Below are 23,977 nucleotides of genomic sequence, written 5' to 3' on the forward strand. Positions count from 1 at the left end.
CCAATAATAGTGTAACGTCCCAACAGCTTTGCTCTTACTGTGGTGTTCTGGGAAAATTCAAAAGACTCAGAAGGTGTGCATCTTGTAAAAAAACCACTTATTGTTCTAAGATGTGCCAAGCTGAGCACTGGCCCAGACACAGAAAACAATGCAACAAACACTCTCAGCCTCAAGTAAATCAGCACACGCACCCAAAGGCAAGTGTTATTCACCCCAGAAGGATGGACAGCCAGTCCCATCTTGTTGCTCTTGTTGGGAAACAGTGTATAGTTGACTGTTATATACAAGGCCACCAAATTCAAGCCTTATGGGATACAGGCTCCCAAGTGTGTATTGTTGATGAAGAGTGGAAAAAGAAGTATTTACCACATGAGAAATTAAGAGATGTTTCTCAGTTACTTGATGCACCTGACAATTTAAAAATCTCAGCTGCTAATGGTCAAAACATCCCTTACAAGGGTTTCATTGAAGTCATTTTTGGTCTAGCTGCTGAGGGAGCAAACCCTAAAGAACTTGTAGTCCCCATGTTAGTGATGAAAGGCGGAAGTCTTTCGCAGCCCATTCTAGGCTTTAATGTCATTGAGCAAATACTGAAAACTAGTACTATAGAGCAAATGGATGCTGAAAGAACTGAGCAGCTGCACGAGGCATTAAGAGGGGCTTTCCCTTGCCTTAAAAGAGAAAATGTCACAACCTTTATTGATTTAGTGACTGCTAAACAATCACATGATTTTGTTGTGAGAACAACAAAAGAGAAAGTCATTGTACCCAAACACACTTCTGTTCAGATCGACTGTAAGGTGCAGACCCGCCCGCTGAAGAAAGACACTACACTTCTCTTTGAGCCTGACATAAACCCTCAGTGGGCTGAAGGTCTGGAGTTTTGTGAGACACTAGTAGAACTCAGAAGGGGGGTCCCCCCCTATATTGTTCTTGATGTGCAAAATCCCACTGATCACGACATTGAGCTGTCAGGAAGAACTGTTGTGGGCACCTTAGAGCAAATTCAAGCTGTGTACCCAGCGACAGTTTTAGAGAAATCTGACCAGTGCTCCCCATTATTGGTGAATCAAGTGAATGCAGAGAGCGAGCAAATTCCTGACACCTCATGGGAACCACCAATTGACCTTACGCACCTGAGTGAAGCTGAAAGGGGGGTGGTGCAAAAGATGCTCCGTGAGGAATGCTCTTCCTTTTCCAAATCAGATGATGATATTGGATGTATCGACAAGTTGAAACTGAAGATATCATTGAAGGATATGGATCCTGTAGCACGCACTTACCTGTCGGTACCAAAGCCGCTATACAAAGAGATGAAAGAGTATCTGCACAACTTTATTGCACAAGGATGGGTCACGAAATCCAACTCATCTTATGCCTCACCAGTTGTCTGTGTGAGAAAGAAGGACGGCAGCTTACGTCTCTGTATAGATTACAGAGAACTAAACAAAAAGACTCATCCAGACAGACAACCAATCCCTCGAGTGCAGGACATTCTCGACAGTCTTGGCGGCAACTCATGGTTTTCATTGTTAGACCAAGGCAAGGCCTACCATCAGGGCTTTATGGATGAAGGCAGCCGACCTTTAACTGCTTTTGTGACACCATGGGGCCTGTACGAATGGATAAGGATTCCATTCGGGCTGATGAATGCACCTGCAGCCTTCCAACGCTGCATGGAAGAGTGTCTGGAAGAGGTGCGAGACAACATCTGTGTACCCTACCTTGATGACACTCTAGTGTACAGTCATTCATTTGATGATCATGTCAATCATGTCAGAAAAGTGCTTCAACTACTGAGGAAGTATGGAATCAAGCTTAAACCCAGTAAATGTGAATTATTCAAACACGAGGTTCGCTATCTAGGGAGAATTGTTTCAGCCGAAGGTAGCAAAATTGATCCAGCTGACACCAATGCAGTGACTGCCTTGAAGGACAGGAGACCAAGCAATGTGGGAGAGCTGCGAACTGTCTTGGGCTTGTTAAGTTACTATAGGCAGTACATACGGGACTTCTCCCGTATTGCAGGTCCACTGTATAGCTTGTTGAAGGGCACAGCGGAAGATAACAATGTATCCCAAAACCAGACAAACACAAAACAAGTCACAAGAAAGAGTAAAGGGGTTCCATCACACAAGTCAATTGTGTGGACTGAAGAACATCAGCGCATATTGGAACGACTAATAGACTGCCTAGTTGAGCCACCAGTCCTCGGGTTCCCAGATTTTTCTAAACCATTCATCCTCCATACCGATGCCTCAGCCCAAGGCCTCGGAGCAGTCCTATACCAACAACAAGATAATAAACTCCGTGTGATCGCTTATGGCTCCCGGACATTGACTGCAGCTGAACGAAACTATCATCTTCACTCAGGAAAACTGGAGTTTCTCGCAATGAAGTGGGCCGTCACAGAGAAATTCAGAGATTATCTTTATTATGCGCCTACTTTCACTGTGTTCACTGACAATAACCCCCTCACCTACATCCTTTCAAGTGCCAAGCTAAATGCAACTGGATATAGATGGGTGGCAGAGCTTGCAGACTTCCATTTCACCATCCGATATCGCCCAGGTAGAGAGAATGTGGATGCTGACAGTCTTTCAAGAATGCCTTTTGAGATAGAGGAAATGATGGAACAGTGTACAGAGGAAATGGGTTCAGATTGTGTGGCAGCAATAACCCAAGTTGTGGAGACTCCAGATTTCAACTCACCAATGGTCTGCCCCATACTCACCCGTCTCCAGTGTACATCAGTGAGTGAAGAACCACACAACCAATTTTCGGTTACAGAGGTCAAACAAGCACAGCAAGACGATGGAAATATTGGCCCAATAATGCAGTGCAAAATGAGGAATGAAAAGCCAACAAGGCATGAACTTAATACACTAAGTGCCCAAAGCAAGTGTCTCCTGCGTGAATGGGAAAGACTCCATATTGATGAAGATGGTATTCTTTGCAGAAAAACCACAACCAAGAGACAGCTTGTGTTGCCTGAAAAGTACAAAGAAACTGTACTGAGAGAATTGCATGATGAGATGGGTCATCAGGGCACTGATCGAACAACATCATTGATCAGAGATAGATTCTTTTGGCCTTACATGCAACGAGACATTGAACATTATGTGACAAAGACCTGCACTTGCCTGAAACAAAAGATACCATGTAAAGAAGCGAGGGCACCGCTCACCAGTATTGTTACCACACAGCCGTTTGAACTGGTGTCAATAGATTTTCTCCACTTGGACAAGTGTAAGGGTGGTTACGAGTATATTTTGGTGATTGTTGACCACTTTACTCGTTTTGCACAGGCTTATGCCACCACCTCCAAGTCTGGCAAAACGGTTGCTGATCGCATCTTTAATGACTACGCCTTGAAGTTTGGACTGCCAGCACGGATACACCATGACCAAGGTGGCGAATTTGAGAACCAGCTATTTGCCCAGCTGAAAAAGAACTGTGGCATATTGGGATCCCGAACTACACCATACCACCCACAAGGGAATGGACAAGTTGAACGGTTCAACCGGACGTTACTACAAATGTTGAGGACACTTACTGATAGGCAGAAGACAAGTTGGAAAGAGTCCTTGAACAAGCTTATCTACGCCTATAACTGCACACGAAGTGAGGTAACTGGGTTTTCTCCTTTCTACCTTCTCTTTGGGAGGTCCCCAAGGTTACCTATTGATCTGCTGTTTGGTCTCACCTCTGAGACAGGGAAAACAGACCACCGAACCTACATGGAGAAATGGACACGAGAAATGCAAGAGGCATATGACATAGCACGGGAGAATGCAAAGAAGTCAGCAGACAGGAGTAAAAAACATTATGATGGGAAAGTGAGAAGCTCTGTGTTATACCCTGGCGATCGTGTTCTTGTCCGAAATCTGACCTCTAGAGGAGGAACGGGGAAGCTTCGAAATCACTGGGAACAGGACATCAATGTTGTCATCCGTCAAGTTGCAGAAGGCCTCCCCGTGTATGAGGTGAAACCAGAGCAAGGGAGGGGAAGGTCAAGAATCATGCACCGCAACCTGCTGCTGCCATGTGATTACTTACCCCTGGAAAGGCCACCAGAAGTATCACCGAAGCAAAAGAAAAGAAGAGTGAGGGAAAAAGACGCAGAACAGGTGAACCAGGAAGTAGAAGATGACGAGGAGGAGTGGGGGTACTATTATGGGCCCGTAACACAGACTCAAGTGCCCAGTACAGAGAGGGTCACAGAGCATGGTGATGACCAGGAGAAACCAGAGGCCGGTGGTAATGGACCACTGGGTGAAGAAAGGCTCATGTCGTACACAGAGGAGCCTGCGACACAGGACGGAAATAGGCCACAGGAAGAAGACCATCAAGAGGAAGATGGACAAGTAGTTGGAGAGGTAATGGATGACACTCTAGCATCTCCACGCCCATGCTTGCCTGAAAGCAACAAAGGAGGGACCTATAGTTTGCCAAGGAGGGAGAGACGAGCCCCTAAGGTTTTCACCTATGATCAGCTGGGTACTCCAACATGCTGCAGTACAGTGTGTACAAACGAAATGCCCTACCAGTATCAGCCCATACAACACAGAGACATTCAACCAATAACCATGTGGCCTAATTCATTCCAAATTTGTCAGCCACTATTCATGCAAGGATACTGAACAAAGAACAGACTTAAGACTCAGTACAAAAGAGGAAACTAAGATTAAAAACAACTGGATTTTGTGACATTTTGTTAAGTTTTAGTTCATAAGAGTTGTGATGTCGGGACGACATCTAATTTTGTGGGGGAGTGTGTGATAGATTGATTATTTGTTGAAGTCCATAATGGAGTAAAAAGTTGTGGTTAAAAGTTACCCAATATATTATTCAATTTATTTCAAATATGTAAATGTATAAACAAGGGTAAAAGAAGTCCCATTAAGAGACGTAATGTAACACAGGCTAAAATAGTTAAAAGAGTTCATGACTATGTTCAACCGGATAATAATCCTTAATGTGACTACAACCTGTGTAACATTCAATCTGTGATCTACTTGTCGAGCCTGGGAAATAATCCATGTGATTTAGTGATCATGATTGATTAGTTATGCCTGCTGTTGCCGGAAGGGGGAGCTCTGGCCACGATGCCTCATTCGCAATGAAGCTGCTGAAAGAGAAGCATCGTGTCTGAGCGTCGTCATTGACTTATCCCCTTTTCAGGTAATAATTGTGCAATTCTGCTGTTGGACTTTACAAATATGTATGTTGAGTTGTACTGACCATGTTTCCAAATGTACCAAGAGGTTACTAGGAATACTTAGATGACCTGTGTTAACTGTGATGTTAGGATAAGCTATAAGCAGCAAGCTAAGCTAAGCGCTCTGTTGGTGGCTAGCATGAAGCATTATCGTGCCAGACTGTGTATGAAACATACATTGTGTGCATTTTGCATTTGATCTGGACGAAGAACATGTATATTTTGTATGAAGAGACAAATGCCTATTAGTGTTTTTATATGAATATTTTGTTTATTTTCTGTACATTTCAGTTTAATGATCTAAGTTTGTCTATTGATTCATAACCTGTTTTTGTAAATTCTTACATTCAATTTAATCTGTAACTTATAGAAAAGGAAAGAAAACAGTCTTGAGGTATATTGTCTTACAACTAACAGAGACTGTACATCGTTGTTAGGATGTTTAATACTTTTGTATGTATGTTTATATTTCTGAATCATTCGCAATGAAGCTGCTGAAAGAGAAGCATCGTGTCTGAGCGTCGTCATTGACTTATCCCCTTTTCAGGGTGTAACATATCTTTGATTTCATTATGTACCAAACGTTTTAAGTTGGTGAACGTCTGGACTGCGCTCTTATGGACAAAGATCTTGGATGTTGTTCCTGGGATCTGCTGGAGCCACTCACCCAGCTTGGGAGTCACTGGACCGAGTGCTCCGATTACTGCCACTGTTAACTTCACCCTCCAAATCTTCTCGAGCTCTTTTCTCAGGCCTCGGTATTTCTCAAGCTTCTCATGTTCCTTTTTCCTGATGTTGCTATCAATCGATGAAGCTACATGTATCACTACAACTGCTTTCCTCTGCTTGTCCATCACTACTATGTGCGGTTGCTTAGTCATCACCAGTTTGTCTGTCTGTATCTGGAAGTCCCACAGGATCTGGTAGTATTTCTGGATGTCAGCCACTTCTTCTAACTGACAGGCTGCTGTACATACCGTACAGCAGCCTGTCCTTCCACGATGGTTCCTCTCCTTGCTCCATTTCTTTCTCCGGTTTCTGCCGCCTGAGATAAATAAATAAGCATGCGGTCAGTTGTGGCCATCTTGCTGATGTACTCATAGATGTTTGTCTCAGTGGTTCTGACACCCACTAGTCCTCGTCCTCCTTCCTTTTGCTTAGCATACAGTCTCAGGGAGCTGGATTTGTGGTAGAAACCATCAGCTACTGGTATGCCAGTACCAGTGTACTAGCAGCTGGCTAATTTACAGGGAGTGCAGAATTATTAGGCAAGTTGTATTTGTGAGGAATAATTTTATTATTGAACAACCCAAAAAACTCAATATCAAAGCTGAATGTTTTTGGAAGTAGTTTTTAGTTTGTTTTTAGTTGTAGCTATTTTAGGGGGATATCTGTGTGTGCAGGTGACTATTACTGTGCATAATTATTAGGCAACTTAACAAAAAACAAATATATACCCATTTCAATTATTTATTTTTACCAGTGAAACCAATATAACATCTCCACATTCACAAATATACATTTCTGACATTCAAAAACAAAACAAAAACAAATCAGCGACCTGGTGTCTTCCAGAAACTGGCAGTAGGACTGGGAGTTGAGCTTGACTCCATCCTCAACCCGAAAAGGCCCCACAAGCTCATCTTTGATGATACCAACCCAAACCAGTACTCCACCTCCACCTTGCTGGAGCTCTCTGCCCTTTACCAATCCAGCCACGGGCCCATCCATCTGGCCCATCAAGACTCACTCTCATTTCATCAGTCCATAAAACCTTAGAAAAACCAGTCTTGAGATATTTCTTGGCCCAGTCTTGACGTTTCAGCTTGTGTGTCTTGTTCAGTGGTGGTCGTCTTTCAGCCTTCCAGCCATTAGACCACACCCCTTCTCATTACAGAGATGCACATCACCTAATATGCTTACAGTGGGGCAAAAAAGTATTTAGTCAGCCACCGATTGTGCAAGTTCCCCCACTTAAAATGATGACAGAGGTCAGTAATTTGCACCAGAGGTACACTTCAACTGTGAGAGACAGAATGTGAAAAAAAATCCATGAATTCACATGGTAGGATTTGTAAAGAATTTATTCGTAAATCAGGGTGGAAAATAAGTATTTGGTCACCTCAAACATGGAAAATCTCTGGCTCTCACAGACCTGTAACGTCTTCTGTAAGAAGCTTTTCTGTCCCCCACTCGTTACCTGTATGAATGGCACCTGTTTGAACTCATCATCTGTATAAAAGACACCTGTCCACAGCCTCAAACAGTCAGACTCCAAACTCCGCCATGGCCAAGACCAAAGAGCTTTCGAAGGACACCAGGAAAAGTATTGTAGACGTGCACCAGACTGGGAAGAGTGAATCTACAATAGGCAAGCAGCTTGGTGTGAAAAAATCAACTGTGGGAGCAATCATCAGAAAATGGAAGACATACAAGACCACTGATAATCTCCCACGATCTGGGGCTCCACGCAAGATCTCATCCCGTGGGGTCAAAATGATCATGAGAACGGTGAGCAAAGATCCCAGAACCACACGGGGGGACCTGGTGAATGACCTGCAGAGAGCTGGGACCAAAGTAACAAAGGTCACCATCAGTAACACACTACAACGGCAGGGAATCAAATCCCGCAGTGCCAGACGTGTTCCGCTGCTGAAGCCAGTGCATGTCCAGGCCCGTCTGAAGTTTGCCAGAGAGCACATGGATGATACAGCAGAGGATTGGGAGAATGTCATGTGGTCAGATGAAACCAAAGTAGAACTTTTTAGTATAAACTCAACTCGTCGTGTTTGGAGGAAGAAGAATACTGAGTTGCATCCCAAGAACACCATACCTACTGTGAAGCATGGGGGTGGAAACATCATGCTATGGGGCTGTTTTTCTGCCAAGGGGACAGGACGACTGATCCGTGTTAAGGACAGAATGAATGGGGCCATGTATCGTCAGATTTTGAGCCAAAACCTCCTTCCATCAGTGAGAACTTTGAAGATGAAACGAGGCTGGGTCTTCCAACATGACAATGATCCAAAACACACCGCCCGGGCAACAAAGGAGTGGCTCCGTAAGAAGCATTTGAAAGTCCTGGAGTGGCCTAGCCAGTCTCCAGACCTCAACCCCATAGAAAATCTGTGGCGGGAGTTGAAAGTCCGTGTTGCTCGGCGACAGCCCCAAAACATCACTGCTCTCGAGAAGATCTGCATGGAGGAATGGGCCAAAATACCAGCTACTGTGTGTGCAAACCTGGTGAAGACCTATAGTAAACGTTTGACCTCTGTTATTGCCAACAAAGGTTATGTTACAAAGTATTGAGTTGTATTTTTGTTATTGACCAAATATTTATTTTCCACCCTAATTTACGAATAAATTCTTTACAAATCCTACCATGTGAATTCATGGATTCTTTTTTTCACATTCTGTCTCTCACAGTTGAAGTGTACCTCTGGTGCAAATTACTGACCTCTGTCATCATTTTAGGTGGGGGAACTTGCACAATCGGTGGCTGACTAAATACTTTTTTGCCCCACTGTAATTGGTAGTAGGCTTTCGAGCCTATACAGCTTGGAGTAAGACAACATGCATGTGGAGGATGATGTGGACAAAATACTCATTTGCCTAATAATTCTGCACTCCCTGTATGTTTCATGGAGTGCGGTCCGGCTCTTCAGCCAGTAGGCGTGAATCATGTCTTGATGTCAATCATCATGTGATGCTATCCAGCTCATCATACTGGAGACCCTTTCTTAGATGCCTGCCACTGTGATGCTTACTGGATCCGGTTCAGGGAGGTTGCTGTGATCTGCTCTTAGATCCACTAGCCACTGTGGATTGCTGTTATGGGTTTTGTCCTTCTTCAGTATGCTCTTCCCCTATTTCTCCATCTCCTGTCTTGGTGGAGCTGTTCTAATATTGTTCCCCTGCCACTGAGAATACGCCTTGTATCCCATCCTGTCTGAGGGTTTATTAACAACAAACCACTACATGAAAATTGTTCTGAAATTGTTTCACAATTTCTAGATTTTATTTTGATTTTTTTGATTTTTTTTTTTTTTTTTTTTGCAGATTTGTGAACCTCTATCCATCTTTACTTAATATTTTACAACTTCTGGACTTCAGGGTATAACTGGCTGTCTTTTTACTATTTTTGATCTTAACTTTAAAGACAACCTACTTTCATTTTATTTTACATGTCTGAATTTAATTTGTGTTTTGACATGCTGTATGAGCACAATTGATCTAAAATCACACACACACACACACACACACACACACACACACACACACACACAAACTAAAATCAGAGTAGGAAAAAACAATATTTATTAGTGTAAAAACAACAAACATGTAGGAATTCAAATATAAATTGTAAATTTATACAATAAGGTGTCACAATAAGATGGCACACAAATCATTTGTGCCACTACAAAAAATAGTTTCTGTCCACCACAAGACAGAGGAGCACATCATGAGCCTGACAGCAGGTGTATCAGTATATTAGTCGACATGGTACAATGTTTTCCTGCATAGGAAAGGGGTTTTGTGTTTTTCTTTTCTTGCGTTTTCCCTCACTGCTCTTAGAAAATGCCGTTCTTATCGTTTCTTCCCACACTAAAAGTGACGATAGTATTGAGGAAAAAGGATTGAGTATATTTATTTTTATCATAACTCTGGTTTTACGTGGTCCATCCACACTATTTATTTATTTATTTATTTTTACCTGTCCCGTTTGGATCTTTAGCCGTCAGAATTGTTGTCTGAAGGCCAAGAAAGATGCCAAGCGGATTTACTTTACCAAGTGGATCATCATGGCCTTGCCATATTGGTCCATTTGATTGACCTTTATTATAATTATGTATTTATTTGATTTGATTTTCAGTTGCTACAAACGGGACAGACATGACTGGGGGATAGGACAGGGAGAAAGAATGAAAGAAAGAGAGGGAGAGAAAGAAAACCAGAGGAGAGAAGAGACGGTGAGAAAGGGGGGAAGAAGAAAGAAAAGCAAACAAAACACCTGGATCACCTGTATGGAGATGAGAAAAAAACAGAAGAGAAAACAAACAAGAAAGAGCAACATAATAAATACAACACCATCACAATATACTAGCTAACAGTAGATAACAGTAGATACTAATATCAACTAACTAATATTACATGTTATTGTGCAGCACGCAAGATCGACAGCGCACAATGTGCTTTGAGGTAGCAGCCAAGAAAGGTGTAGTTTGTGTCTGTGAACACCTGTGTGGATCAGCATGCTTGTATTCAAAAGGTTTCTCCATGTATCGATCTAGTAGGGAGTGTGGGGACTCATAGCCCCGTCCCCCAGGGCATGAAGCAGGTATGAAGAAGATCCAGGCCCCAGACATCCAGCGGCCCCAGAGTACGAGGACCCAAGGAGGACCACCACAGGGGCAACTGTGCCACCCTCCTGGGAAGAGCTGAGGAGAGCCCCAAATGAGAGGTCACTCAGCAGCCACGGAGCAGAGGCCAGAGGGGGTTGCAGTGACATGCCCGTGGGCTCTGCCGGTAGCCAGCTGTGACAGAGAGGACCAGGCCTCGGGCCCAGAGGCCACAGGCCTGAGGGCACCCCACCCCCTGGAAGAGGCCCAGCCGGGCCACAGGCGCCAGGCCCCGCCAATCGGCCACCAGGAGTGAGTCGGTACATAAATGAGCGCCCAGACACCAAGAACCACCAACACACCAACGTCTGAGGGCATCAGCCACTGGCAGGGAGTGTGGTGAGGGGAGACAGGCCTCCATAACTCGGAGAGCCTGAGATGTCCCCAGAGAGGTGGGAACACAATTTCCAAAACATCCACACAATTTAAAACGTGTATAGTTTGAAGTCTGCACTTTCAACCCAAATTGAACTAGAGACTCAATGTGGCTGTATCTTGTTGCTATGTCATCTTAAATCGCTCATGTAATGTGTATTAATACATTGAAAAAATGTTTTTTTTATTTATTATTTTTTGTGAGCTTTAGTTATCTGCTCCCCATTTTTTTTAGACATGTTGCTGGCATAAATTACAAAATGAGCTAATTGCTCTTTATGAACTAGTAAAATGTATCTATTTAAATATTTGATATGTTTTCTATTTTTTTACTTTGAATAAAATATGAAACTTATGAAACTTTCAAATCGTAGTATTCTGATTTTACTTACATTTTAGCCAGTGTCCCAACATTTTTGGGAGTTGGGTTGTATTTTTAAACTCATGTTCAGTATCATATTTGTATCAGTGTGTTTCAGTAGCGTCTTAAAGAGGAAAAACAAAAAGTGAATCTACTCAGTCTCTGGCCACACTGGCCTGATATGCCCAGTATGATGCATCAGTAATGCCAAACTTCTCCCAGAAGCAATTCCTGACCCTATAGCCATCTTAAAACACCTCTATGCATTTACGTGGGCTTTTTACAAAATGTTTTGAATGCACATTTATTTCAGTGATCAGAAAGACCTAAAAGCAAATGCAGGAATCACTAGTCAAATCAAGCTTTAAATTTAAATAGAAATGTCACTTTTCCGATCAGTAATGAATAAGGCTTAATTAAAAACCCATAATTAAAAGCTCGCGAATCCATTATTGAATTGTCACGTGTTGTCTCCATATTCACTTGCTGTAGGTGGAATCTTAAATGTAAGTAACTACTAAACATTTACAACACTGGGGGGCGGGGGGTGATTGGGTGTGTAACACCACACGTTATAAAGGCCCGCACTTTTACGGTTTGTGCAAACCTATCAGAACGCGAGGCCGCGAGTGTGTCATTCACACGTCAGGACAAACATTATCAGTTTGTTTGCTAACACCGAGTTAATATTATTTTCGTAAAATGGATGAAATGGGCAGCGCAGGATAAAGAACAGCCCACCGTGGTGCGGAGCTGTCCGTGGTGCTGAAAACTGCCTTTACCTTCTCTCTCTTTTGTTTTTTGACAACTTATGGAATGAAAAACCTGAGCTGGCAAATACTTTAGTTGGATTCCTTCTGAAACCACCCTTTTATTATTTTTTTTTCTATTATCTAGAAGAATAAGTTAGCTTTTCTAAATATACAAATTATTTATAATATTATTTAAAAGAAAAATGTTGATTTGTGTCAATATTAAAGCAACAATCCTTAAAATCGATAATACAACATCACTTATGGTGGTATTAATACTTGTCTTACAGATTTTAGTTAAGCGTCAAAAGCTGTAATTCATTTTGCACAATCCAATTACTAAAATCTGTTAAACAGGTTTTGTTTTAATCATTTTTTTTAATCAGCTTTAAAGTTTAATTATCAGATATTTTATTGCTGTTATAGATTGAATTGAATGTTAGTTCTTGTTTTTTTCTGCATTATTACGCTCTTAGAATAAAACAGTGTAACAACTACCAACTGAGTTTTATTGGTTTGTTGATAACAATCATACACAGTTACATCTATAAACAAATCATGAGAAACCGCACACTTGTACTTGACACAAATACCTAAAACCCACATGAATATTGCTACTGCTGGTATGAATTCGACATTTCAAATAAATGTACAGTTTGTTGGCCTTTAAGCCAATCTATTTTTTTAACGGTTACATACCACATTAATGTGGCCCAAAAAGAAAAGAAAAAAAAAAGAGGAACAAATTCCATTTTTACCATCCTTACAAAGTACCATTACACACTGCATACAGAAAGATTGAAATCCTTTTTCACAGCAACTATACAAATTCATTGCAATGCTATCACAGAACAGACACAACCAACACGCGCAATGCACAGTTCTGAAAGAGAGAGCCGCAGTACTAGGGGTTTTAGGTTTATTGGTCAGATTTGTTAAGAAAACTGCATCAGTACAAGAGTTAACAAATAGGAACAAAGCTTTTACACACACCCTAAAACACTGTTCTTCAATAAAAACAATAAGAGAATGAGGTGCCCTGTGACTTTGTCAAGCCCCACCCCGGCACAGATTACACACACTGTCCCTTATAAAGCATATGGAATGTAATCCACGCAGGCAAGCTCTTCCAGTTGTTTCCCCAGCTCCTGTGAACGTCATGCTTGTGTGCCGACACGGTAACCTGTCCCGCACCCTCCACTCCTTCACATTTACACAAACTGAAAAAAAAAAAAAAAAAAAATCCACTGACAGTAACAACAATGATCGCAATTTTCATGGCGATGCACAATTGTGAGATGTGATGAAATTCCCCGTCTCCAATTGACTTGTTTTTTTCCCCTCTTTCATTTAAAAAAGTGTTCTCTACAATCAAACTACTAAAAAAACCTGTATTTAGAAAATAGTTGATAAAAATATTCCCCTGAATTGTACAAGAAAAGAGGTACAGGGAGCACTGGTAAAAGACGTGGCTTGAGAGATGTTATTCTGCTGCCTTATCTTTTTGTTCAGCTCCATCTGTAGTGGGTGCCTGTAAGATGACATTCAGAGTTTAACAGCACCGCCAAGAAGACTATTATCTTTCGATGTGTTTAAACGTGTCGCAGCACTTACCTCTTCCTCAGCTTTGGCTTCGCCATTCTCAGCAGGAGCCTCCGGCGCCTTCTCTTCTGGCTTGGCCTTTTCCACCTCCTTAGCTTTCTTAGGCTTAGCAGGTCCCTTCTGCAAAAACAAATATTAACCACATATTAGCCACCATATGCTAACAGTTCAGGTCTTATGAGAAGTAATTAAAATGAGACCCTACCTTTGGCTTAGGTTTGGGCTCTGGCTTTGCATTTTCAGGTCTCTGTGAGTAAAGAAGATCATTTTCTTTTAAACCAAAAAAAAATAACACAGTAAAAAGACAGCATTTTATCTATGCTTCTCCATACTTACATCTTTCAACCTGAGAGATCTCCTCTTGGGCTGCAGAGAATAAACAAACATAGTGATTACTTTTAACAGTCAGTCTCAGGCAATGGCTTTGAAAGATGAGATATTACTGACCCCTGGTGAGTGTGGAGGCTAACTGTTAAAATATCTAAAACCAAAAAACAAGAAATTCAGAAATGACTGCTTACTTCTGAGTCACCTGCACCTGCCTGTAAGGAGAACAAGAGAAAAAGTAAATAAATCAGATTATGATAACTGTCTGCATTCTGCTGTGCCTCTGATTGATTTATCTGGTACTGGGTGAGGACAGTTTTTTTTAATAAGTTATTATCCTATTTGAGTTGAGTAAGGTAATACATGCAAGGCCATTTAAAAACTAAAAGCAGTTTAATCAGCATGTTAACACTAAATGCTACTCCTTCAGGAACTACATTTTCCAGCGCAACGATAACTGAGCAGGAATAAAGTGCCCTGTAACATGCTGGCCTACAAAAGTCAGGGCAATATAATAGCATAATGTAGTTTAAACTGAGTCACGTGGTGCTGCTCTCCCAGCTCCTGCTAGTGATTTGCCTACAGTAATACTTCAGTGGAGGAGGGGGCCGACTCCGCCTCCTCACGACACATTCATTCATTGGTAATAAATGGGATTGCCAGTGGCCGGAGAAACCCGAGCAGCGTAGCCAGTGTTCCCGCCACGAATTTGAAAAAGAATATCTCCGAGATGCTCTGCGACTCTGTCGGTCTGCATGCAGAATCTACTAGAACCCCCAGCAACAGGAGCAGCGCTGTGCTGACGGAGGCTCGCCATTGCATAACCTACAACTGGCCTGAGCCGACAATACACAGAAAGCCTCTCGGCTAACGAGCCGTACGCCTTCCAAGAACTGCGTTTTCGCTTGCCGTGCATTAATAAACAACGCCTGCACACTAACTTTATAAAACAATATCGCTAATCAAAGCGTATTATGTGTTTGTTTGTTTTGTCCAACAAAAGAACTACAGAGGCCACTTTGTGCCCGCATTAAAATTAACGTTACAGCCAACCGCCACAGAATAATAAACCAATTAGGAATTTTGTACGTTTTTTTTCGCTACTGGGTCTTCTTTCAGGAAAACTTTCGCATCCAGGGTGACGACCCCAACAGAAAACAATCGATATGCCGCCAACTTTCTGCGCAGAAAAGCCATCTATCGGCACGGTAAATGAATTCGATGCAGCTGCACAAACTGTTTTTCTGCTATAAAACGGGCAACCACTTGCCGCCGACAGTCACTGCACGAAAGAGAAGCTTCAATAATTAGCCGCTTGACAAAATCAAAACAGACACTACATGCTAACTAAACTCCGCGATACACAACACTGCTGTTGACGTTCACTTGGTACATAAAACGGACATATTGCAGCAACGTTTGAACAACTCTCGCCACAAGCCCCTTAACAAATTTTAGCTGTGGGTTATAAATACTGTGTTATTAAAGGCATGAAAGATAATGGTCTACTCACTTTGCTCCTTTTAGGCATGGTTGGTTTGTGGGTTTAAAAATAGCTAAATGTAACTGAATACAGGAGAAAGTACAGTGGTATATTCTGGATAAAGCTTTGCCAGTACAGTCTAATACAGCGCAGGGAGACGTTAATGTTCCATTGGAAGAAAAACTAGCTCAAACCGGATTGGATTCTCCCCCTACCTCCCTATTCAAACAGTTATAGTTCCTGCATGATTGACGGCGCTTCTGCCCGCCCACGCTGCACGCTGATTGGAGAACACAGCAGTCGGCAACACCATTTCAAATCTGTGCCCTTATCCGTGTGGATACGTGACACGTCAGTCAACAATTATGGTGAGGTATTTGTCTTTCTGTGCAGCCGTCTGCTAAACAAGGCAAAATTGTCATTAAAGCCGTCTTTCAGCTGGCCAGAAACGTCTTAATTTTCTCTCTAAACGTTCCACGGCTTTGAATTATGTCTATGTGCGCGAAAACAAAACACATTTTGCGTTTACAGTGCTAGTGTGGAAAGACTATCCATTGGCATATGACTGTGAGAGGGGTGTGTACTCCTCGAGCCAAGTCTTTGTAGTTTAGCTTGGGAAAATGGCGACAGGATACGTGTGGGTACAGCTTCTTGCCTCTGTGTGTGCTCTTGTGCAGCCCTTCTCATGCAGTCATCGTCCACTTGCTCAATGGTGTGCATACAGTCCAAACATGACTTCACTGGAAACAAGTGCGTTGGCTTTGTGCTGAAGTCATTTCTCACGGTTCGGCAGGGGACATTTATTCATTTCCCCTGAGTGAATGACACTACCCTGACACGGTTACATCGTACTTCTTTACCGCCCTGAGAAAAATACAGCTGCAAAAATACAACTGCTCATGATCAACTACATACATGGGAAATGTTTAAATATTTTCTGGAACAGATGAATACTATGATAAACTAAACTGTTTCTGTGTGTAAGTGACAAATGATTTATTTATTTACTTTTTTTTTTTTTTTTTTTTAGCTCATAACCGTTTCTGTAATTTCTTAAATTAATAATTGTTAATTTATCCCATTTCTAGACTCTCTTCCTATTAGAATTTTCTTCAATTTTGCAAAGAATAATGTCTCTAGACAGGCTACTGTAATAGAGAATTGAAATAAATTTAGCATACAAACACTGCATTTGGGTGTATTACCGGGATAATTACAATAATTCCCTAGATACAGTGATCAGGAAGCATAACCATAATATGGTATATATTATATTGCACAATATTGTGTAGGTGCACCCTGTGCTGCCAAAATAGACGTGTCAGGGCATGGACACGGGACTGTTGGCACCAGTGTTGGTAAAGTTACTTTGAAAAAAGTAATCAGTAACTAATTACTGATTACTTCCCCCAAAAAGTAATCCCGTTACTTTACTGATTACTTATTTTCAAAAGTAATTAATTACTTAGTTACTTTTTAAAAACACGATTTACAACCTGAAGAGGTGATAAAGTGATAGATCTTTCAGCCCAATTCTACTTTTTCTGCATAATCCATCATACAAAATGTAATCAAATGGAAAAGTCTCTTTTTTTTTTACTTGTTTTATCAGTTTTAATCTTTTAACTTTATGCATCAAACAAAAATTTAATTATATGCAACATTCTCTGACTTGAATAAATTCGTTTAACATTTAAACCTATTTTCTGCACATTCCAGCACATAAAATAAAATATTTTTTTGTGTTTACACTCACTCTTTCAAATAGATGCAAGTAAAACACAGCAGAAAACAAATAAAGTCAAAGACTCAGCGGTCCTGTTGCTCTATTTTCACCTGTAAAGCAGGACTGCGGTAGGCGGAGGTTTACCCTGGTGCAGGTGTGCCGCGGTCAGTTGAAGAATCCGCGAGTTTCTCTGTGAATTTCCCATTATGTCGTAGCTACTCGGTGCTTGCTTGGAAGTTTAGGGGTTTTTTTCGCTGTAAAAAGAAGTTTTCTTCCCACGCACGATGGACGCTAATGTTTTTGTCACTTTTTATGGAATCAAACTCAAGGTAAGGTCAGTACTTCCACGCTTTAAACGCTGCACGCTCATACTCTCTCCCACAATCGATATGTGATCCATTGTTGATCTGCACACAGCTGTTGTCACTAAGGCTACGTTCACACTGCAGGTCTTAATGCTCAATTCCGATTTTTTGATCAAATCCGATTTTTTTGTCTGCTCGTTCACACTACAAATAAAATGCGACAGCAAACGTGCTCTAGTGTGAACGCTCAAAGCAGCCGCATGCGCAAAAGAAGACGCCACACACAACGCGCTCTGTTTAGACCCAGAACAAACTATATTGTTTGACTGATGGCCTTAATATAAAGACTTCGGACTTCATGTTTCCCGATTTTTGCTTTAAGTTATTTTGTTATTTACATAATAATGTAGATAACCTCATAATGATCCTTATTGCTGTTTTAGAGGAGCGGTGCTTCAAAGGATAGTTGCAGATTTCTGTCAGAACCTGCAGGTTATGCAGTACAAATAAAATGTTAACGTTTCTCCAACGTTGTCTTCCCAGCAGTTTCACTGGATGGCCAGGAAGCGTTCACGGTGTCTTCTCTGGCGCTGATAATTGGCCTCTGTCTTGTGTCAGTGACGTAAAAGACGGATTTAATGCAACTTGACCGTTCACACAGCAGTCGCTTTCTGAGACATCGGATTCAGTACCACATACGAAAGTGACCCAGATCGGATTTGAAAATATCGGATTTGTGCCGTTTACACTGTCAGCCCAGGATCGGAAATGGGTCGCATAGGGTCAAAAAAATCGGATTTGATGCGCTTTCGCCTGCAGTGTGAACGTAGCCTAACTGCGCACTCGCTTACGTCACTGTCGTGAGACATTCTCGCAAAAATCACAGTTTTAGTAACGCAGAGGTACTACAGGAAAGTAACGGTAATCTAATTACCGTTTTTGCAATAGTAATCCCTTACTTTACTCATTACTTGAAAAAAGTAATCAGATTACAGTAATGCGTTACTGCGCATCTCTGGTTGGCACTATGTACTATTTTGACTATGCCTGCCCCAAAGCCAAAAACACTTTGCTGTTAATCATGTTGTTCTGGGCACAAAGTTGTCCAGCAGGGTTACCATTCTCCTAGAATAGTTTCATATTTGTAATCTGCAGTAAATGCAAAAACACCACAATTTCTTCCAATTTTGCATCATTATTTGTAAAAGAAGCAACAACCAGTGTAATACCTCTGTGTGCTGCAATAATGTATTTTGCACTGTAGAGCACACTGTGTATGAAATTATACTGGAATAAGTATTTTGTTTTTTCCTTAAGTAAAAGCTAAAATATCAATATGTAAAAATACTCTGAACAACAAAAAACCTTGCATTTAAAATTCTAACTAAGCAAAACAGATCAAAAGTAAAAGTGCTCGGTTTGCAGCCATATGTATTGCTGTGCAGTCTTGTTGTTGGAAATTGAATTTCCTTTGGAGTATTTCATTACATTCTATTTATATCTATTATTCAGTGTAAACAGACATCTGTAAAATGTGTTTGTAAATTCAATTCAGTTTTCAGAATGTACAACGAAACCATTATTTCATTCAATTTCATTTCAAATTGTACATTAACAATGACAATAAAGGGCTAATCATAACATCAGTTGTGTCAAGGCACTTTATATTGTAAGATAAAGCAGCAGCGTAGGTCTATTATAGCATAACAAAGGATACAGGGTCCCCTGATCCAACCTTAACTAGATGCTTTGTCAGAAAGGAAGGCTTTATGCCTAAAGTAGAGAGGGTGTCTGTCTCCCAAATCCAAACTGGAAGCTGGTTCCACAGAAGAGGAGTCTGGAAGCTGAGGGCGCTGCCTCAAATTCTACTTTTAAATACCCGAGGAACCACAAGTAAACCAGCAGTCCACGTGTGTTTTCATTTGTAAACGCATCATTTTCTCTCCGTTTTGGCCTCCCGTCCACACTGAGACGGCGCTTTTGCTCATGGAAAACGCAGCGTTTTGGAAACGCTCTCGTAAACGCATACATTTGAAAACGGTGCTTTTGCGTCGCAGTGTGTACAGTGAAAACACAGACTTTCTAAAACGATGAGGCATGTTAGTCATGTGATGCAGTCATGTGACCAATTAAACTAAGATAACGGAGGGCATTACACAGCAGTTGTTTTGTTTGCTCTCAGTTTGACAGCCCTATTAAAGATTAAATTCAGTATGTACACGCTCCAGATAGCTTTACTTAAAATTCTTTAACTCTCACTTGCGTTTGCAACTTTGTGTTTTTGTGTTACCCGCAGCAACAGCACCTCATTGTTAGTCCATTTAAAAAACTCGGTGCTTTTCCTCGACATTTTGCCGCGACTTTTCAAAGAGCCGGAAGGAAAGTAAATAAGCAGCAGACAGAAATGAGGCAAGTTGAATCTTCTTGCGCTTCACGCATGTGCAGGACTGGAAGGTAAGCGTTTTTGACCGTTTCAATGTGGACGCACAACTGCAACGCTAGTGTGGGCACGGAGCGTTTTCAAACGAAAACGCCATTTTCAAATCTATCTGGGCGAGTGTGGACGTTGCCTGAGACTGAAGTGCTCTATTGGGGCGATTCGTTACTATGAGGTCTTTAAGATAAGATGGGGCCTGCAGACCTGCAGTCACCTTTCAGAAAGGTCCCAGGGGCCCGATACACAGCAGGTGCAGTACAGATTAAAAGGTTACAGGTTACTATTGTTTACATTCAGTGCCGCCATCTTTGATTGCTAACTTTTGCTGCTTCGATTTGCAGATTGGAAAGTCTGAGGTGAGTGAGTCTTCCACAAAAAAAATTCAGACTGGGAACTCGGAATTTCAGATTTTTTCTGTAACGCACCATTAGAACAACCTGATCATTACAATAGTTGATCCTAGAAGTTATAAATGCATGAACTAGTTTTTTAGCATCACTCTGACACAAGATGTTTCTACTTTTAGAGATATTGTTTAAATTACATATTTGTTTAATGTGCACATTGACAGACATATCCTGGTCAAAACGATTCCTCACAGTGTTCCTGGAGGCCAAGGTCGTACCATCCAGGGTAAGAATATGGCTAGACACCATGTTTCTAACTAAAAATGTATGCTATGTTTTCGAATGATAAAAGGAAGCATGTATAGCATGTATATTGTAAATAGAATTGCTCAGAGCACTGCAAAAAAGTAAAAGAGCCCAGAGTAGCAGCCTGGACTCCAATTTATTAGATCCCAAACAGATCGAGATGTGCATGGTGGCTTAAAGCCCAAACCCTGCGGAACCCAAAGGATCCTCCGCCAACATCTCAGTCCCAGCAGAGACCACACACTCCCAACGCCTTGTAGCTGTTTGATTCAGGAGGAGGACCTGCACATGTCTATTTGTTTATTGGTGCTACTACCATTAAACAAACAGTCCTGATTCACAGTGAAGTGCTATTTCCTGGAGGTGTCCATTCAACAGCAGTTTGAGAACTCACCAACTCCTTTCTTTTTGTTTATGTAAAACCCACATCACACCTCAGCCCTAACAAAAGCTACCATATGTTAGATTTGAGCTTTTCCGTATAAGAGCCAAGTATTAGTGAGAAAGTGAAATCAGCTAATGAGTCAAAGAGGTGTTATTACCCGAGGTCTACTTTTCATTCCACGAGACATGCTTGAACAGCCAAACAGGCGGGAACTGATGTTTCTGTAGCTTTTATGGCAATAGCAGGACAGAAGGAAATCAAAACGTCTGTTCTCTATGGATAAAAGAGAAGGTGATGTCAATAGACACTGATTCATTTATTTTATTTTTATACATATATATTTCTATTGTTTTTGTATGTATTCCTCTTCATTATATATATTTCTCCTGTTTGCTATTTATATTGTATTCTGGCACCCACTGCCCCACTCAGTGATGTGTAATCTGTTGCAATCTCTTTTTTTGCTTCCTAAACAACCATCTTAATCGAAGCATCAGGAGTTTGTGTTCTCTGTTAAAGGTATAAAACTGAATGACAGCAACCAGTTCCACAGGTTTTTAATCTTTCTATTTACTGCTTCACTTTGCAAACTATGTTCACTGTGAAGGACCTCTCAGAGCCGATTTAGGACGAAGAACCATTATATTGCACTTATAGCTCATTAATTAAAAACTGATGCAGAAATGGACAAAACCAAAAATCCAACATGGATCTGTGGACCCTCAAGTGACACTGCATTGAAGCCAGGAATGATTCCATCATGGAAATCATTGCATATGTGCACATGAGATCCCTGGAAATCTTTGCTGGACTCATTTAAAACAGACTGAGGCAAAATGGAAAAGAAGCTATAATGGTAGTAATTGTCAATGCTTAAAAAAATATAACAATATGCAACATTCTTTTATGATAGAAACTCTATATTCGTGTCCTCAGTGTGTATTTGTTGTTGTACACTCACTGGATGCTTTATTAGGTACACCTAGCTAGCTTCTTCTTGGATCACCTTTTGGTGAGTGCCTGAAACATTCCTCACAGATTGTAGCAGTTGCTACAAATGCATTAGCTGCATGTTGCAATATTTCATCTTAAGCTTAAAAAACAAATCTAGTCTATTTGTGTATTTTTTAGTTCCCAACAAGATTCTACTCTGAAAAAAATGTAATGTGTGCATTAGTAAAAGAAATCTGGATCCCAACACAGCAGAATTGGAACTTGTTGAACAACATGATTAACTGTAAAGTCTATTTGGCTTCAAGAAAAATAAACCTCAAAGTGAAGGAGTGTGGAGCACAATCAAGTATTAAAGGCTTCCCTATTGCATGATTATGAACTGAAAAGCATGTTGCACAGCAGTAGTTGCAGCTCTGTCTTGTCTTGAACTTCTGGCTTTGCAGGACTTGATTATCTGGATGTCCTTAAGAACATTCTGCAGCTCTCTGCAAAAGTCTTTCTTTAAGGTAATATATGTACATAACAGAGGGAGGTGAAAAAATGAAGGAAGGGCACAGGGAGGGGTAAGGGCATTAGGTAAGTCTCAAATAACAATGGTGTTGTTGTGTTGAGTGTGGAGGAGCCCTTCCATCACAGCCGCTGCATGTTGCTGTCTTTCCCCTCCTTTTGGCCCACTCATTTTCCCTCCTGAGTTGTAAGAACAGTGGGAGGAGGGAGCAACACCTCAGACGACTGTGGAAAGGAGTCTTACTGCAAATGTATGAAAAATGACTGTTTTACCTCACAGAAGGCAGCGTTGCAAACTGACCCCTCTGATCTTTGTTTTTTAGGCACAAACAGTTAATATGTTGTATTTAAGGAAGTTCTCAGAGGTAACTGGACCACAAGTGCTGTCATAATCCTAGTTGAAGGGTGACAGGATGAAGGGAAAGGTGACCTCATCCAAAGCCTCTTTGACAGAGGGCAACTTGTTTGTTTATCTTCCTAACCGTCAGTCAGTCAGTAGCAGCTGGTTAAGTCTAGTAAACAGGATTGGAGCAGGTGAGACTCCACAGCTGCTTTTGTGCATACTTCTCTTTACTTCTGCTCAGCTGTAAAACTACCATGTGGTCCTTGATGCAGCCAGGCAGAGACGTGACAGACTGGTCAGCTGGACGTAAGGAAAAGCTGAGTCGCTCCCTCTCCCTCTCACTAAGTGGATTTAACCCATCAGCGAATGGTAGGCTTCCCATATGGAGCACCGGGTAAAGCCAGATTATTGCAGTTTGTGTGAGGGGGGCTCCAGCACGACCAGAGCTCACAGTGTGAACCCAAGAACGTGACATTATGGGGCACAATAACAGCATCTGCACAGGTCGTTTGTGTAGCCAGACAGTACGCTCTTTGCTGACAGGCTAATGTTCTAGGCTTTGTAACAAGCCAATTTTTTGTGGGACACTTAATATAAAGTTGGATATTTTTTGATGAAAAAAAATCTTTTTTTAAAAATCCTTTTGACTGATACATATTTGTTTGTATTTAATATACATGTCTATATTGATTCATTGATTCAAAACTATTCAGAAAGTAATAATAGTACAGTTGAGAATGGAAAAATATATTTTCTAAAAAAAGAACACTGAATTGTATTTGTCCAGGAAACTGTTGCAGTCTAAACAAGGGAGTGTCCATGTTTTGCCTTTAACAGTATTTTACAGGTGAAAGAGGGCGGCGGCATGTCCCAGTGACAACATAGCTTAATAAGCTCAGGAACAAAAAACCTTAGTCGGCTTTAACCATTGATTAGCCGACAGCTGACACAACAAAAACAAATCTTACAATGGTAATTAATGTTGCTCTGAATTTCTTTGTAAGGAATGTGTTCCATCATGGGGTCATATCATATTTTCTTCTCACAGATAAAGGAAGTGAGAAGTAGAAATAATCTGTGGTTGCAAACAATGTATGGAAACAAAAGGCTAGTTAAGTGAAGCAGCAGATGAGTGATACACTGTGAC

General features: G+C 41.3%; 1 protein-coding gene across 1 annotated transcript; it reads right to left on the bottom strand.

Annotated features, from left to right (window-relative positions):
• Window positions 1–12,603: 12,603 nt before the first annotated feature.
• On the bottom strand, window positions 12,604–15,743 carry hmgn1b (high mobility group nucleosome binding domain 1b). The gene is made up of 6 exons (XM_026182942.1): window positions 15,551–15,743; window positions 14,232–14,252; window positions 14,047–14,076; window positions 13,916–13,957; window positions 13,723–13,830; window positions 12,604–13,639 (listed from the first exon to the last, which is right to left on the bottom strand). The coding sequence occupies exons 1-6, from the start codon at window positions 15,566–15,568 to the stop codon at window positions 13,592–13,594; spliced, it is 267 nt and encodes an 88-aa protein (XP_026038727.1). The 5' UTR covers window positions 15,569–15,743; the 3' UTR covers window positions 12,604–13,591.
• Between the last annotated feature and the right edge of the window lie 8,234 nt (window positions 15,744–23,977).

Source organism: Astatotilapia calliptera, chromosome 10, assembly GCF_900246225.1.
Source record: "Astatotilapia calliptera chromosome 10, fAstCal1.2, whole genome shotgun sequence".
NCBI lineage: Eukaryota > Metazoa > Chordata > Actinopteri > Cichliformes > Cichlidae > Astatotilapia > Astatotilapia calliptera.